At 40.9% G+C, this 15189-nt stretch overlaps 3 protein-coding genes across 7 annotated transcripts in view; 1 reads left to right on the top strand and 2 right to left on the bottom strand.

Annotated features, from left to right (window-relative positions):
- LOC127471127 (cytochrome P450 20A1) overlaps nucleotides 1–4866 on the bottom strand; it is a 17751-nt gene extending 12885 nt beyond the window's left edge. The window contains exons 1-3 of one of the 3 annotated variants that reach the window (XM_051787706.1): nucleotides 4781–4866; nucleotides 776–825; nucleotides 524–690 (exon numbers count right to left, since the gene is read on the bottom strand). Coding sequence is in view for 2 of the 3 variants with exons in the window: in XM_051787704.1 (XP_051643664.1) it covers nucleotides 524–690; nucleotides 776–825; nucleotides 1443–1514 (289 nt within the window). In the remaining variant the exon portion in view is untranslated. Of the gene's footprint in view, nucleotides 1–523; nucleotides 691–775; nucleotides 826–1442; nucleotides 1636–4780 lie in introns of those variants that run through there. The other 2 variants (XM_051787704.1, XM_051787703.1) reach the window with 2 other exon arrangements.
- On the top strand, nucleotides 1616–8621 carry LOC127471129 (alpha-aspartyl dipeptidase-like). The gene is made up of 8 exons (XM_051787707.1): nucleotides 1616–1746; nucleotides 1828–1916; nucleotides 3005–3079; nucleotides 3629–3708; nucleotides 5081–5254; nucleotides 6632–6691; nucleotides 7486–7568; nucleotides 8115–8621. Exons 1-8 carry the CDS (start codon nucleotides 1646–1648, stop codon nucleotides 8191–8193), a joined length of 741 nt encoding a protein of 246 aa, XP_051643667.1. The 5' UTR covers nucleotides 1616–1645; the 3' UTR covers nucleotides 8194–8621.
- NBEAL1 (neurobeachin like 1) overlaps nucleotides 8607–15189 on the bottom strand; it is an 85590-nt gene continuing 79007 nt past the window's right edge. For all 3 annotated transcript variants that reach the window (XM_051787701.1, XM_051787700.1, XM_051787702.1), the window contains one exon: nucleotides 8607–15189. In XM_051787701.1, the coding sequence (XP_051643661.1) occupies nucleotides 15088–15189 (102 nt within the window). In that variant the 3' untranslated portion in view covers nucleotides 8607–15087.

The following is a 15189-nucleotide window of genomic DNA, read 5'->3' as shown; positions in this document are numbered from 1 at the left end:
CCGGAAGATCATTAATGGTTTTCAGCACAAAATTCTACACACCAAAGAAAAACAAAAGTTAAAGAACTTCTTCAAATAACAGTTTAAAAAGTCTCTATGCTGAACTATACAAAGCAGTTATCATAAACTAGCCTAGTTGTTTTCAGACTTAATTTAGCAAAATTTTCCCTCTTAAACCATATTTCAAACTGCCTTTAAAATGTATGCCAAGTGGCTACCGGACCTTCACCTTGCTCTCTCAAGTGACTAATGAGCATGATGCTTTCCATACACATTCGCCTGTAGAGAGACGGTAAAAGACAAGAGTGCACTGATTTCTCGATGGCCATTGGACAGCAGTAACTCTTCGTCACTGATATTCAAGTCCAGCAAGCAGGAGCAAAGCCATACTTGAACCACCATGTCAACTGCTAACACAGTCTCATTTTCTTTCGACTTAGAATGAAACCCCAACTGCCTTTGACATAAGATGCCCAGCAAGGCTGGAACAAATGGACTCAAAGACAATGCAAAGGGCACTTACACAACCGGTTGGGGTTAATATGTTGTTTCAAGAGATCAATGGAGCCGAGGCTGACGACAAGACGCCTTCCAAACCAGAAAGAGACCAGTGGGCCATATTTCTCATGAAGGTTCACCAGAAACTCATGTAAACTCCTGCTGGCAATGATATCTGGCAGATTGCCATCCCTGAGGAACATAGAGGATATCTGGTTATGAACAGCATCCTCTGCCAATGCTGAACTTGATCAATGTGGAGATGGAAGTGACTTACTTTTCATCCGTTGGAGCCAGCCCAGGGATACCTGATGCTTGCCTAGATGCCTAGAGTAAACGAAATGCATCAGTCTATGGGAAACTTCAGATTTTATACAAGCCCCACAGCTTTTCAGCAGGAAAGATGGATTTTCCATACACATACTGCTGCACTACTTTAAAACATTAAACAAAAGCTGGATATGCTATATCTGCAGGCTTCAGACCTGCTAAGCCGATAAACTGCAAGCGTGTGCCTGGTCACCCTGGCTAAACCAGGATTATTCATCTGGTTAGATGAAAGATGTCTGTGTAAAGATTTAAACGGTCAGGTTTGCAGTGTGGGATCTTACACACAGATTTTGCCCTGCAGACCTGCAAAACTGCACGGTGAGCAGACAACGCCTATGGTACGCGGATTCACTCCAGGGAAAGCAGGAGGAGTGCCGCGGGGTGCGGTGCCGCGGGAACGCCCCGCACGGCAGGGAACGCTCCCGATGGCCCTGCCACGTCCCCGTCCGGGCCCGGGCCGCGGGGTACGGGCAGAGGGCACCGCCCGAGCCCGGGGCCGTGGGATGGGGCGGGCACCGCAGGATGGGGCCGGGGCCGGGGCCTGCTCGGCCGCTCGCTCCCCGCCCGCTGCACCGGGGGCCGAGCCGTGCGCCCCCCACCCCCGGCAGCATTACCGGGTACAGGTAGAGCACGGCGCCCACCAGGATGAGCAGGAAAGTGACGGCGAAGATGGCGAAGTCCAGCATGGCCGGGCCCGGCCGGCGGCAGCGCCTCGGCTCCACCCCGGCGCCGCCGGCGGGGCAGGAAGGGGCGGACCGGGCTGGGCCGGGCAGGGCAGGGAGCACGGCTCGGCTCGGCTCGGCTCGGCTGGGGCGGCATGGGGGGCCCGCGGCGCCTGCTGCTGGTGTCTAACTCCACCCTGCACGGAGGGGGGTACCTGGGCCACTGCCAGCAGCACATCCAGAGCTTCCTCGGGCAGTAAGCGCTGTGGGGGCCGCGGGAGCCCTCCCGGCCCCAGCCCCCGCCGCGCCGACCGCTCTCTCCCCTCTTTCCTGCCAGGAAGGTGAAGCGGGTGCTGTTCATTCCCTACGCCCTGCACGACCGCGACGCCTACGCCCGGACCGCCAGGGAGAAGTTTGAGAGCCTGGGTGGGTAAGGCCGTCCCGGCTGCCCGCGGCTCCCGCAGCCCCGGCCGTGTGCGGGGATGGGGCGCTGGGACCCCGGGCCGGCAGCGCTGCAGGGGCGGTGCTGCCCGGCACGAACGGGCGCAGCGCTGCAGAGGGGCCTGGCTCGGCTGCTGCCTTACAGTGGGTCAGCAACGCAAGTGAGAGCAGCAGGAGCCGTCTCCAGACTTCTGCCTAGAACTAGATGCTTTAGAGGCCTCCAGAAGAAATCCTGCTGCAACGCTTCTACCCACTTCAGGGAGGAAGATTTTATTCCTAAATACTAAGTTTAATCACATGAGGGAACATTTCTTCCCGTATGTGCTCAAGGTGTGCAACCACTGGTGTGAAGACTATTTCTACAAAGAACTTCAACCAGCCAGATAGTTCCTCAATGAACAGCAAGATAGCTTTGCTTGGAGCAAAGATCTTTGCAGAGCAGCCTACAGCAACACCTCCACCCAATATCTATCACTGTTGAAGGTAACTTTGGACCTGTTAGTGTAGTAATAATCAGTACTCGCCTCCCTGGGCAGCAAACTTTGCTCTTTGATTTTCAAAAAGATTGCTGCTCTCAAATGTCCATGTTCTTCTGGCTCTCCTGATGCTTCCTGTACTCAGTGAACCCCAGCAAGGCAAATCTGTGAAAGCCATTTCAACAGAAACCACACTCGGATTAGATATTTGCACAAGTAATGATAGACCAATGACAGCACATCCTATCAGACTTCAGCACAGCCAAGTTCAAGACTGACAGCTTTTTCCTTATTTTTTAGTTACCTGGTAACGTTGTGCCTCAGCCTGCACCTGCTGAGTGAAATGCTCTGCTCTTAGACACTGAACACATATATCCACAAAACAAACATTTCCTTTGGTATAGCTGGATGCAGAAGCCCGGGAGTAATGTAGGACATACACTCTGTTTTATGTTGTAGAGTTCTCAGAAATTTCCCTGGTTATCTGGCAAAAAATTTGGCTCAGGGTGAGGGGCAGGGGGTGGGCAGAGAGAAATTGAACATACCACATTCTTCCACCAGACTGAAGTGGCAAAGGCAAATACTTTTTCATTTAAGGTTATGGGCTGGACAGCATTCACGAATCTTGTGACCCAGTGGAAGCTGTAAGGAAATCTGAAGCAATTTTTATTGGTAAGTTTTACTTCTCACTTCCCATTGATGGCTTATGTAGGGCACTTGAATAGTCCTGCTCAGAACTGGCACTATAGACCAACAATTAAAAAGTTGGACCTAGAAATCATTAGAAACTACAGAAAACAGTACTTTAATTGAGAGACTGAAGACCCTAAGTTTAGTGGTAGGCAGGGAAGTAGGAGAGATTTATTAATGGATCTTCCATAAGTTTCAAGTTATTAATATGAACAGTATTTCAGTGTAAAAACATGATCATCACAGCTGTATCATCACTTTATCAAGCCTAAGAAGATCTAGTCCAAATACCATGCTCCTGGGTATTAGAACAGTCAAACAGCCAGTGTCAGCCTTACAAGAAGGACTCAGGGTATGAGCCCATGGCCTGCCCAATGACTGTTCTTGCAAAGATTCTGGTTTTACTGCTGCTCAAAGCAGGATAGTACCATGAATAGAGCAGAGAACTCATTGAGCCTGCCAAGTTTGTAAAGGCTTTAGTTAAAACTGGTGGTGAAAGCATGTTAAATAAGCTGGACTTTCTTTCTGCAGGAGGTGGGAACACATTCCGTCTCCTGAAAGCTCTTTACGACAACAGTCTGATACACGAGATCAGGAAAAGAGTTCTTGAGGTAAAACTACAGGACTCTGGTCAAGTCTAAATGGCAGGATTTCATGCATAAGGTTTTGTTTAGACAAATCCAAATTGATTCTACATCTTTGTTTCTAATATACTTCAAATGTTGAGCCATCTCAGGCAATCTGATGAACTGAAAACTGTGGCCATATAAACCTGCCATTAAGTCATTGAAATGACTAAGGTCAGCAGTCTGTCTTTCTAGAACAGTTTCCTAGATGTGGGACTGCAAGACCTTGAGATGTACAATGCTGTGAACCTTAGAAATAAGTCTCTCAACTTGAAATGAAGAGAGTCAAATGAATCAATGAAGAACAGTGCAGGACTTAGTCTATGTCCAGAAACCCTGTTTTTCAGTTTGAGTTGTCCACTTTGTGTCTTTTTGACAGATATAGATGTGTTCACATTACAGCTTGTCTGCTAATAAACTAGTGATAAAGTTGGATCCATACATGCCTTTTAGGCAGTGTTCTGTTCATGTTGAAAATTACATAATTACTTTGCATATCTCCTTGGAATTGAGAGGTGTGAGTGCCACTGAGCCCTTCTGCTCAGCAGCCCAGTTCCGGCTTGTGAATCTTGTAAGGCACAGTAAAGATACACCATTTCTGGAGGAGAACAGAAGAAAGGTGTTGCACTAGCAATGTGGAGCTGCAAATGACTTTAGACAGATTTATGTAAGCCCAGTAAGGCCAGCTGCCAAGAAGAAAGGTTAGCTAGGCTTGTCTATATATAGAAATTTAATGTCTGTTGTGGGCAGAAAATCCATAAAATGTTCAAATACCAGTGAAATCTGAATAATTATTTGGTTATATTAACACCAACTCTCTCAAGATAGCTTATTTTTACTAATGTTTATTACCTGTGAACTTGCATGCTTGAGTGGCATTCTTCCATGTACAGCTCAGTATTCAGTACTAATACCTAAACAATGCTAAACTGGTCATGGTACTCGTAAGCTGATGCTGTGATAACATTATATTAACTTCAGATGGACTACTCTCTTCAGAAGCTAGTTAAAAGCTAGTTCAGGTAATTCCTGTAACTGCAACGTAGACAAGTCTCACCTCTCTTAATAGCGAAGTCCAGGATAAGCACTGACAACCTTCTAAGTTCTCTCTTGTGATGGGGTCACAGAGCTGTGAGTGCAGGACGTGCAGCAGCTAATTCTCTGACACAGACAAGCTACTGTTCGCCTCAGAACCGGAATCTTATTCTTCTGCTTGTCACCTGTAAAGTTAGCAGTGAGATGAGCTAGAAGAACTAAGTCTGATCTGATTGCTGAGTCTCTGAGACTGACAGAAGATGCTATAAAATGCAGTTCCTACTTGTGATACAGCATACTGATCATTGCTTTTGTCTTTCAGGATGGGATTCCTTACATGGGATCCAGTGCAGGAACTAACGTTGCTACCATCAGCATCAACACCACCAATGACATGCCAATTGTTTATCCACCTTCCCTGCAGGCCCTAGGTTTAGTTCCTTTTAATATTAATCCCCACTACCTGGACCCAGATGTGAAAAGCACTCACATGGGTGTAAGTAATGCATGCCAGAGCTAACACAGTAACCAGGGTGCAGAGGTGTAACCATAGCGTGCATTTGTGAGGCCTTACAAAGCTACAGAATGTCAAACATCTGCACCCTAGAGAAACTGGAAATGCCAGTGAGGCAGTAGCACTTTACTTCATTCTAAACTTTTCTTTGCGTGGGAAGAGGAGTTGGCAACAGTATTACTGAAGTGGAATGAAGTATTTTTCACAAACAGAAGCTTTGCAATGCCTGAAATACTGTTGCTTGATACCTGGCATGGAATGGGGGAATTAAAAAAAAAAAAAGAAAAAGATAAACCTAAAATGTTAAGATGCAATGCACTGTGATTTTGGAGGGTCTGAAGAAAAACCATCAGAACAGGGAGATCTTGAGATTGCATGCAGTCCATGGTGTAAGAAAATGCCTAGGCACTGGCGTCCTTGCAGGGAGCACACCCTCTAATGTCCAGTACTGAGCAGGCACATGCACTAATACAGCTGAAAGAAAAACACTAAAGCCATCAAGCACAAAGAGACGTGTATGGAGGACCTGCTTCTTGAATAGCATGTCAGCTACTTCCCTGGAGAACAGTTTTTGTGGTGAATCTTTTAACAACCCAAATACTTTCCTCCTTCTAATCAAAATGTCATGGTTAGAGGAAGTATTAAGAATTAGAGAACGATGTAGAGATGGTGGACATGGGTGTGCTTCTAGAGTTTAGCTGAAGTTGTAGGTATTCATTAAATCAGCCAGTATTAGATAAGCAGGCAGTCTTCTCCCTATAAATAACTTTTGCTATTTCTCTAAGAGGAGGCTGGAAGCTCTGTGCTGTACCAAGTCCCTGCTGTGTTCATGTGTTTCCTTACCCATAAATCCTTCTGGTTTGATTTCTTTAACTACTGTTGCTCAGTTCAGCAGCAAACCTCAGGAAACATGGTAGAAGGAAAATTCTTCAGTGTAATACCTACTTGAAGACAAGCAAATATTTAATATCACTGGAAATCCATGGTTCACTACCCTCTTTCATGAAAATGGCACCTCAGGCATTTGCTTCCACCACTTTCCTCAGTGTACGCAGAGATAGTAGTAAAAAACCAACAAACAAAGAAACAAACAAAAAGGATGAATTGAGTGGAAATAAGTTTTAAGGCATTTCTGGTTTGAGATTGTGTGAGTTCTGTTTGATCGGCCTGCAGTAAATTGCCACTAGAGATGAAGGGTAAAATACATATCTGTTAGAATCAATCTGCCACTCCATTCTGCTTGAGGGATAGAGTGCCTGCTTTGTTTAATGTTATGGAATTGCTTGGTGTCACGCTACTTGGATAACTCCAAGTCCTACCTTATGGCCTGGGAAACTAAATCTACACTCATTATTGCAGGAAACAAGAGAGGAAAGAATCCGCCAATACCATGAAGAACCAAACACTCCTCCAGTTCTGGTGAGTTCTCTGGTAGTTCTCAGTCAGGAAGCTCATGGCTGTAGCATGATAAACATTTTAAATGCATTCATGCCAGCTTTCAGTGTGGGTTCCCCTGCCTGACAAGCCTTCCAGAACGGTGGCATGGAAGGTTAATTATATTCTTGCTAAGAGCTTCAACCTTGGATTTTGCTTGCTTGCAGAAAATGGGTTAGAACAAATTAAATGCATACTCCATATTATGTTGCTAAACACTATATTTCAGGCAGCTCTGATCTTCCCAGTCACTGGCCACTAGTCATATATTGTACACTGGGGTGGTGTGCATGCAGATGGTACAATACATATACAATATCTTTTTGCAGATCTCCAATACAGTTTCTGAATTTGCACATTCAGTATAATATATGTCATTTCATTATGTCTGTCTAGGGAACTGGGACCTCTGTGTTTCCTGTCCCTGTGCTTGATCTTGGGAGTAAAACATCTGTGTTTTAACAAACCCAGCTGGCTGTTGCTTGGCCCGAACTGGATCTAAGAATGGTGGGGTAGTAGAAGTAACTGTGGGGAAAAAAACCACACTTTCCTCTTCTCCTTAATGGTTCCTCCTTTAAAAGTGAAAACTGAAATAAACAAGAAAATCAGCTTCTAAAACAAGATTACTCACTAAATTCTGTCTTTGCATCTTTGTTAGGTAAGCGAGAAAGTCTAGTCTGTAGTCATGGTGAGATGCACTAAGACTGGCCTGCTTGTGACAAGCATTCTACCCTGTCAAATAGCTCGAAAATCATGTTAAATGTTTCCACCTACATTAGGGCTTGCGGGAAGGTGCGATGCTGCTAGTGGAAGGAGACAAAGCCACGCTGCAAGGATTGACAGGAGCACGTCTGTTTTTGAGGTAAATGCTTCATTTGAATTGTTATCATCCTTCAGATAGAAAGGAAGAGAAGCTTTTGTTAGATTCCTGGTATATGCTGCCTGTCCCCCACATCAGAAATTACTTAATCCCTTGGTTCCATTTTTCTTTGGGGAAAACATGAGTAGTTTTATGCTCCAAAGGAGCAGACAGTATGACAGCACTCTAAAGGAAGTATAACTTACACAGTTAAGTGCTGTGGCATTGCATCCACTGATGCTTATGCTTCCAAGTTCTAGTTACCCTTCACAGAAAGAGCCCCAGTAGTCAGCTCCATTATTGAAAGCCAAGGGAACGCCAGTTTGGTCCTAATGCATGGAACTCCAGAACAAGGAAACCCATGTCTTTATTCATATGAACATTAGTAAGGTTCAAATCTAATATGTATGTGCTATGATGTGGGCAAGGAAGGGAGTCAAAACTCTGCTTGTTAAGAATAAGGGTACCTGGTTCCATCCCTAGTAACAGATGGAAGCACAGTAGTCCCAGCTCCTGTTAAAGCTCACAATATGGTTTGTCTTGTTTAAGGGGTAAGAAACCAACTGAACACGAGCCTGGAACAGATTTCAGTTTCCTCCTGACTGACAGTAATCCCCCGAATCTGTAGCCTTCCATTTCCTGCAGCACAAATTACTACATGGAGAAGACAATGAGGAAGAAGGAAAGAGATGCTTCTAAGTCCCAGGGTGGGTGGGGAACCTTATCTCTATTTATAAATATGTATAGTGGGCTTTTTTCCTCACCCTGATTCATGTCCTGGACATCTCCTTCCCAGCAAAAAGACATTTCTTATTGCAGTACTTGAGTAATCAGAGCTATTTGAAGTCTGAAAGGGTTTGTACATTCATGTATCCAGTTTGATTCCTTCCCCACCGAAAAAAAAGTTAGTTTAACACAATTAAGACAGGACAGCAAGTCAGCTGTTCCTGCTGCATAGATTTACCTGCTAAATGAAAGAACCGTTCCTTCAGTGTACTTCCACACTTCATTTCATTTTTGTGCTATTAATAAATGGAGAAGTTATGCATTCAATTACTTTTATTTGCTTCAGACTCATGTTAAATATATACAATGCTAATTATGTACAAAAGTGTGCATGTTAAAAATTGTCAGGTTACAAACTTGCAAATCCTAGAAAAGTGCAAAATTTTAAAACATCTTCCACCATGCTGTACAGGAAAAAAATCCATCATTAGCCAATATACACACTCTCAAAACAAAGTAAGACATACAGTATATACTTAAAGCACCCAGAGGGAAAAAGATATTGCACAGAAGACTGACAGCAAGTTCATTACAGTGCCTGAAGGCTCATTTTTGAAAGTGGCTATTTCCAACACTCCTCAGACCTAACATTAACTCTTTAGAAAGGCATTTTTTGGCATTTAAAAATCCATTTGTAATCACATAATTGCACAGTCCGTAAGAATTACCAGAAGATATGGTTAACTGTTGCTGTAAGGCCTTTGCTTCCACTCCCTCATTAGCTTTAGTAAAAATTCATCAGGCAAACTGAGTAGCATCACAGTTTCCATCAAAACACTGACCAAAGGGAGGTAAGTCTTACACATAGCATTTCTCTAAGCTTATATCAAGCTGCTCCTGCATAGTAAAGGTTTGAATCAGAATACTTATTGCAAGTTTTCCTTGAATTCTTTTTTCCCCTCATGGCTTTCTTTAAGTGACAGCTCACAGCTGCACATGACTAAAGCAGTACTGTCAGGTGCAAGACTTAAATTTATTTTAAAAAGTTATTTCAAGGCAAAAATATGGCTCCCTTGAGAGGAAAATACTGACTAGATAGGAAGCTAAATAAACAAGTGGCCTCAGGTTCAGTTAGATCTGTGATGTACATGGCTGGAAGTTTTATATTCTAATCTCAAAACATCTTAGCAGCTTTAAACCATAATCTACACTGATAATCATGTTTCTGGGACAGAAGATGTGTTATGAAATTGTGTCTGTGCTGAGTATAATCACAGACAAAGTCTGGACATACCTGCCAAATTTTCCAAGTCAAAACTAGGAATAACACACAACTGAAGGAACCCTATTGAAAAGAAGTGAAACGTATTTTATCTGAGCCATGTAGGTAAATGGTAACTAAAAGAAAGACATACCAGTCTTCTTCCACAGATACACAGCAAAAAGGTGAATTAAAACAAAAGAAAGGGCAGTTCCTCACATATGGGGTGGGGTGTTCAAGACTGCAGTAAGGTCGATGGCACTCGACTGAAACTGCAGAGCATGTTATGGTGCCACTCAGAGGCATTTCTGCATTTAGGCATCTAATGACTACAATAGTGAAGAAGGGGACAATAGCATTTTATCAATTTTTAAATGTTTTTCTTTAATTGCAGTAGCTTTTTAGAAAACCCTTGCTTCCTTCAAAAGTATGTGTTAACAAGGGCAATTAGTAATAAGATTGGCTCCTTGGGATGGAGGGAAAGACATATTCCAAACACTTTAGTTGACTCTAACATCCAATGAGCCCACATATATGTGATTTCACAAAAACTTACTCTCCCCCAAAGGAGACTACTAACAAGTGTCACGTTTACAACTGAAACTGAAATAGCTTTTAAGCCAAAAAGCATAAAAAGACCTAGAAGCACATGCTTGAATTTCCACCCAATTAAATATAACCCTATGTAGGGCTTTCATATAACAGTATTAGATCAGGCCTTAGGTTCACATTAGGATATGCATTTATATGTGTGTGCTTCTTCTTTTTTTAACTCTTTGAAAGGAAAAAAAGGAAAATATTCACAGCACGTAGGCTCAGCATTATCCTAGCCAGCAAGGTGCCTTTAGCAGTGGAAGACAGGAATGCTTTCAGGTGATACAGAGCACGTACCTACACAGACTCTCAATGTGGGAGCAGAAGGATGTCGACATTTCTACACCCCTTCTAGCTCTAAAGCTCTCTACCATTCCATAATCTGTATATAGATACATGTTTTCAGCTAAATACATGTACACAGTAAAAGCTTTGTGCAGCATTTGGTTCCATGACTTATATTTTCTAAGGATTTTGTTAATTAAGATTGGGAAGGACTTGCAGAGGAAACAGGAAGGAGGGAGACATGATTTAGGGAAGTGAGGTATACAGCTCCCATTGACTAAGGCAAGAGTTAAAAGACCTACCTAATATTGTGCATTACAGATAAAAATAAATTTATCATTCCTGCAGGACTGTCTTAAAGCAGAACAATGTTACTAGTCCCATATAGAATTTTTCCAGTGCAGAAACTTGGTTCTTTGCTTTCATTTAAAGGACAAAGAAATACAACTTTCAAGAGGATCCTTATAAAACAGTCAATTGACTAGGCTATTTAAAGCCTGTGAAGACTGATAAACCTGTTTTGTGATAATATGCATGATCTAAGATATACCAGAGGGGAAAAAAAGCTTCTTTATATCACTGTTGCAGATTAGCAAAATAATTGTAATGTGGGTATAGGTTAATTTGGGTTTTTTGGGGGGAAGTTGTGAGGTTGTGGATGTTTTGTTGCTTTGGGGTTTTTTTCTTTTTTTTTTTTCCTTTCTTTTTAAATCCAACAAGCTTCCTAAAACCTCATTTCCATAATGTGTATTAACCATCAGGAGAAATGCAGTTAGTTTAACACTGAGATTATTATTTAGTGCTGGTAAGGTACATGGATGATAGAAGACGTGGTTTCTAGATATCCTATGAGCAAGTAATAGATAACAAGTACATTGATATAGAAGAACTTGCATAAGTCAAATGCTAAGTTGAAGAGCAAGCACTTCACTTTCTGTATGCTTGTATAGTACAAAATCAGCAAAGACTAGATGGGATTCTTCACTATATATAAAAAGACAACTAAAAATACTATCATGAATTATAAGTAAATTGATAAAGAGAAATTTAGCAAACATTTTACTTGAAATAAAGGAGAGATGTCTTCTAAATATCCTTTGGTATCCAAGCTCAAAACTGTGCTATGGAGAAGTTACTCAATACTGCTAACTACTTGATCTCATTTATGTACAGGTGTGAAAAGCATGTCAGTTTTCAGTTTCTTTTAGATATATATATTTACACTCCTACTTACTCATCTTCAAAGGTAAGCACATCTTAAACGTTGATAAATAACTCGAGTTTCTCCAAAAATTAAAAACAGTATCACCAAGAAGATGGTGACAAATGTAGTGCTATGAAACAAATGTCACTTAAGACTTTTTTATTCTAAATTCTTAATTGGAATTCTCATCTCACAGCTGTACTTTTAACAGATAAATCTTTGTTCAAAACCAAAGAATAATCTTATTTCACCAATACTATATGACAAAACAAAATGGGATCCTAAGCTTTATTGACTTGAAGAAATGGAAGAACTATGGAAGTCAGTTCACTAATTCACAGTGCACTGCACAACAGACTGCAAATCAACCGACCTAAACAACTGATCAGAAAAATTATTTTCTATTTTTAAAAAATTATTTTCTACTTTTTATACAAATAAGTTAAAACCAAAAGAAACAACATGCCAGCTAATGCTCACACTTACGACTTTTATCTTTTACTTAAAGCTGGTTTTAGATAAAGGCAAAGTGCAAACCTTCAAACCTATGGAGGTCTCTCCAGAAGGCCTCTGGCAAGGACACCAAGTGTGTGATGGTGTATACCTCCCATCCCTCAAGGACCAGAGAAAAGATCAAAAGGCAATGGATGTTGCCACTCTTCCTAGAGCATAAAGCAGCTCAGAGCTCATCTGTCCCCCTCCTCATGCTGCAGCTGCTTTGTGCTGAACACAAACTAGCCTCAAGTTTAGAGCCCAAGAACTGTCCACATTTAAACCTGTCCCATGTATTTGTGAAGATTGCCCAATGCTTGTGATGCATTGATATGATGGTATTGAAATGTCAAAGGTCTTCATCATAAACTATTTCCTCCCCAATTATTGCAACATATTTTACTTAAACTGACTCACTGTATTCAGTATTCTTTAATATTAAACTACTAAAAAGGTCAATTCAACTATTGTATAAACATACCTAACCCACAGTAGGACGTTTTCAAACCCTTATGCAAACCTCTCTAAGCAAGTGCCAAAAAGCAAACTATGCTCTCACCAAACACTAGGAAAGACCCATCTCTTCCATTTTTCCACTTTATTCTGCTAGCCCAAAACATCATAATTTCCTGACCCCTTCCCCTGCAAATAAACACTTAGCCTCATATATGCATTTAAACACAACATATATGCATACTTACAAAAACCATCATCTCAATGTCCCAACTGAGTTTTTCAATTTCCCATAACACAGAAAAATCTCACATTCTGAGCTGAAATTCCTCTAAACTACTCTCCAAAGAGCTCCCCTGCAATCCCTTCTTCATGAAATTATAATGGACAAACATACTTCACATTCTCATGTACAAACTTTATACTTCCAGAGTATCCTCAGTATTCTTACTGGATAGGTAACTGATTAAAAATAGTATTTTTCAGTTCTCTATAGCTTATTTGAAAATATGGGATGTGGTTGTAAATTTTTTTTTTACATACATGGAGTATGAAAAGAAACCACACCACTCTACTTTTGGAAATTTAATCCTCTCTTGGCAAGTGACTCGGGAAAATAATTCTTACTTCCTCCTAACTTTCCAGACAATCCAGTCTGTCACAGTGATAGTTAGAATATTGCAACTATGCATAGACCCACTTGTTCACTAGTCTGATTTATTATTTCATTTACAAAAGTTAAGAAAAAGCAACACAACTTTCTTTACACAGTACACTAATCAGTCATTAAGAGGGCTTTTTTTTTTTCCAGTAAAGAAATTGAGGAGGAGAAATCAGTTTTAATGAGACTAATCGAAATTGTAAAGATTATCCTTTAACAGGGTAAGGAGGTATTACTATTTCTACAAAGTTAATAAATATTGTGCTTAAAGTTAATGAAATGAGATTATACATTATGCAGTTCCTCAGGTAGTTCAACAACTCCCCAGCCACAGGGAATATCTGATAACATTTACAAGAGATACAACACACATCCATTTCAATAAATAAATAAAAAATAACAAGAAAAGTGATGGTAGAGGGAAGGAAGGGGTAGCCAAAAGGAAACATGCTATCTAACAATCACTTATAGTTCAGCCTTGTATCTATACTCCCCTTATCCCATGGTATTTTCTCTTTTAATAGACATAGATACATGAATATACATATATATACACATACACACATATATACACATACACACACCTTCACACGCTGATCCAAAAATTCATATTTTTCCCTCAGCACCGGGCTTTTCCAACAGTATGGGGTTTATCATTTAAATCAGTAACATTATAAAAATGTCAGAATGATAGGAAAATGCACACCCTTCTATCATCATATATTGGTAAACCAAGAAAAAAAAAAAAAACAAACCAGTAATGCCTTCTCCAAAACATAGCATGCAATTGGATACAGCACGTGTAAGGATCTAGTATTTTCTTTTACTAGGTCTTAAATGCATCTTCAAAATGTTCATCTGTTTTTCCCTGTTTGTTTTTACAGAAAAAATATGGCTAACAACTGGTTTGGTGAACACCAAATCAAGAAACAAACAGGTGCTATTTTTAATTAAATTGTGCTGCAATGTTGCATAATGATTCTGCAGTGGAAATTTATCTTCTATTTGCAGGAGTTGCCTTACTAATGAAGCAGATTGATCTTTGACCAATATAAGATAATGATTCTTCCTCTGTATTTCTACTAGATATTAAATATACCATGGGATTTCTTGGTGTGTGTCTTAGTCTACTTGACAATATAAATAATTTTCAGCAGCAAGTATTTCCTACCTCCTTCAGCTCCTTCGCCACCTTCAACTCCTTTTAAGTTATTCATGTCTGTACTTTAAACAATCTCTGATAATCAAGTAGTGCAACACAGATGTTCCTTGCAGAACAGCCTAAAACTGGAACTGCACAAAAGAAGACAGTAATAGCCATTTACATGAACAAATTGCAATAAAATGTTCACTGGGCTAGAAAACATATTGAGAAGGTCATAACTGTCAGCTATCCCAATTCTGAATCCAACCATTGCAACTGCCAGAATTTTAATTTATTGGGGAATAACAATGCTGTCAAAGCAAAGCCAAATACCTTCTTTGTGATCAAGGAGCATCTGGCCCTATTCAGCTTTAAATCAAATGCTACTTATCTTAAATTCAATTAGTAAGCTTGAGTTTGGAAACTTGTGGGTTTTTTGGTTTTGGGGTTTTTTTCCCCTCCCAAAACACAGTTTTAGCAGCTGTTGAGAGAGGGATACTGCTGTGACCAAGTCAACACAGTTAGGGAAAATATGCAAGCAAGCTAACTTGCATGAGTACATATGCTTACTACTATACCTCCAACATAGGTTCTTTGTCAATAGACTTAAGAATCAAGCCCCTGATTGCATATTTATACATTTAAAGTGACAAAAAGATTAAATAAGTTTCTGGAATCCGTGAGAGAAGGTAGAAGCAGCAATCACTTGGAATCTTGAGTGTTATATTCAGTCTCTCCTGATGAAATCTGGCTGAGCCGTTTGCTTGATCCCCACAGCTTTCGGGAAAGCTGACCTGAGCGCAT

This window comes from Manacus candei, unplaced genomic scaffold, assembly GCF_025592945.1.
Source record: "Manacus candei isolate 608988 ecotype Guabito, Panama unplaced genomic scaffold, ASM2559294v1 h1tg000023l, whole genome shotgun sequence".
In the NCBI taxonomy this organism is placed as follows: Eukaryota; Metazoa; Chordata; class Aves; order Passeriformes; family Pipridae; genus Manacus; species Manacus candei.
The sequence above is the reverse complement of the archived record's forward strand: the minus strand, read 5'-3'. Positions and strand labels throughout refer to the sequence as shown.

Bases quoted from the DNA above. Each gene is read 5' to 3' on its own strand.
- LOC127471129 (XM_051787707.1), top strand. From the start codon at position 1,646: ATGGGGGGCCCGCGGCGCCTGCTGCTGGTGTCTAACTCCACCCTGCAC. The intron at 1,747-1,827 runs GTAAGCGCTGTG...CTTTCCTGCCAG, and splicing joins ATCCAGAGCTTCCTCGGGCA to GAAGGTGAAGCGGGTGCTGT. The intron at 6,692-7,485 runs GTGAGTTCTCTG...CACCTACATTAG, and splicing joins CAAACACTCCTCCAGTTCTG to GGCTTGCGGGAAGGTGCGAT.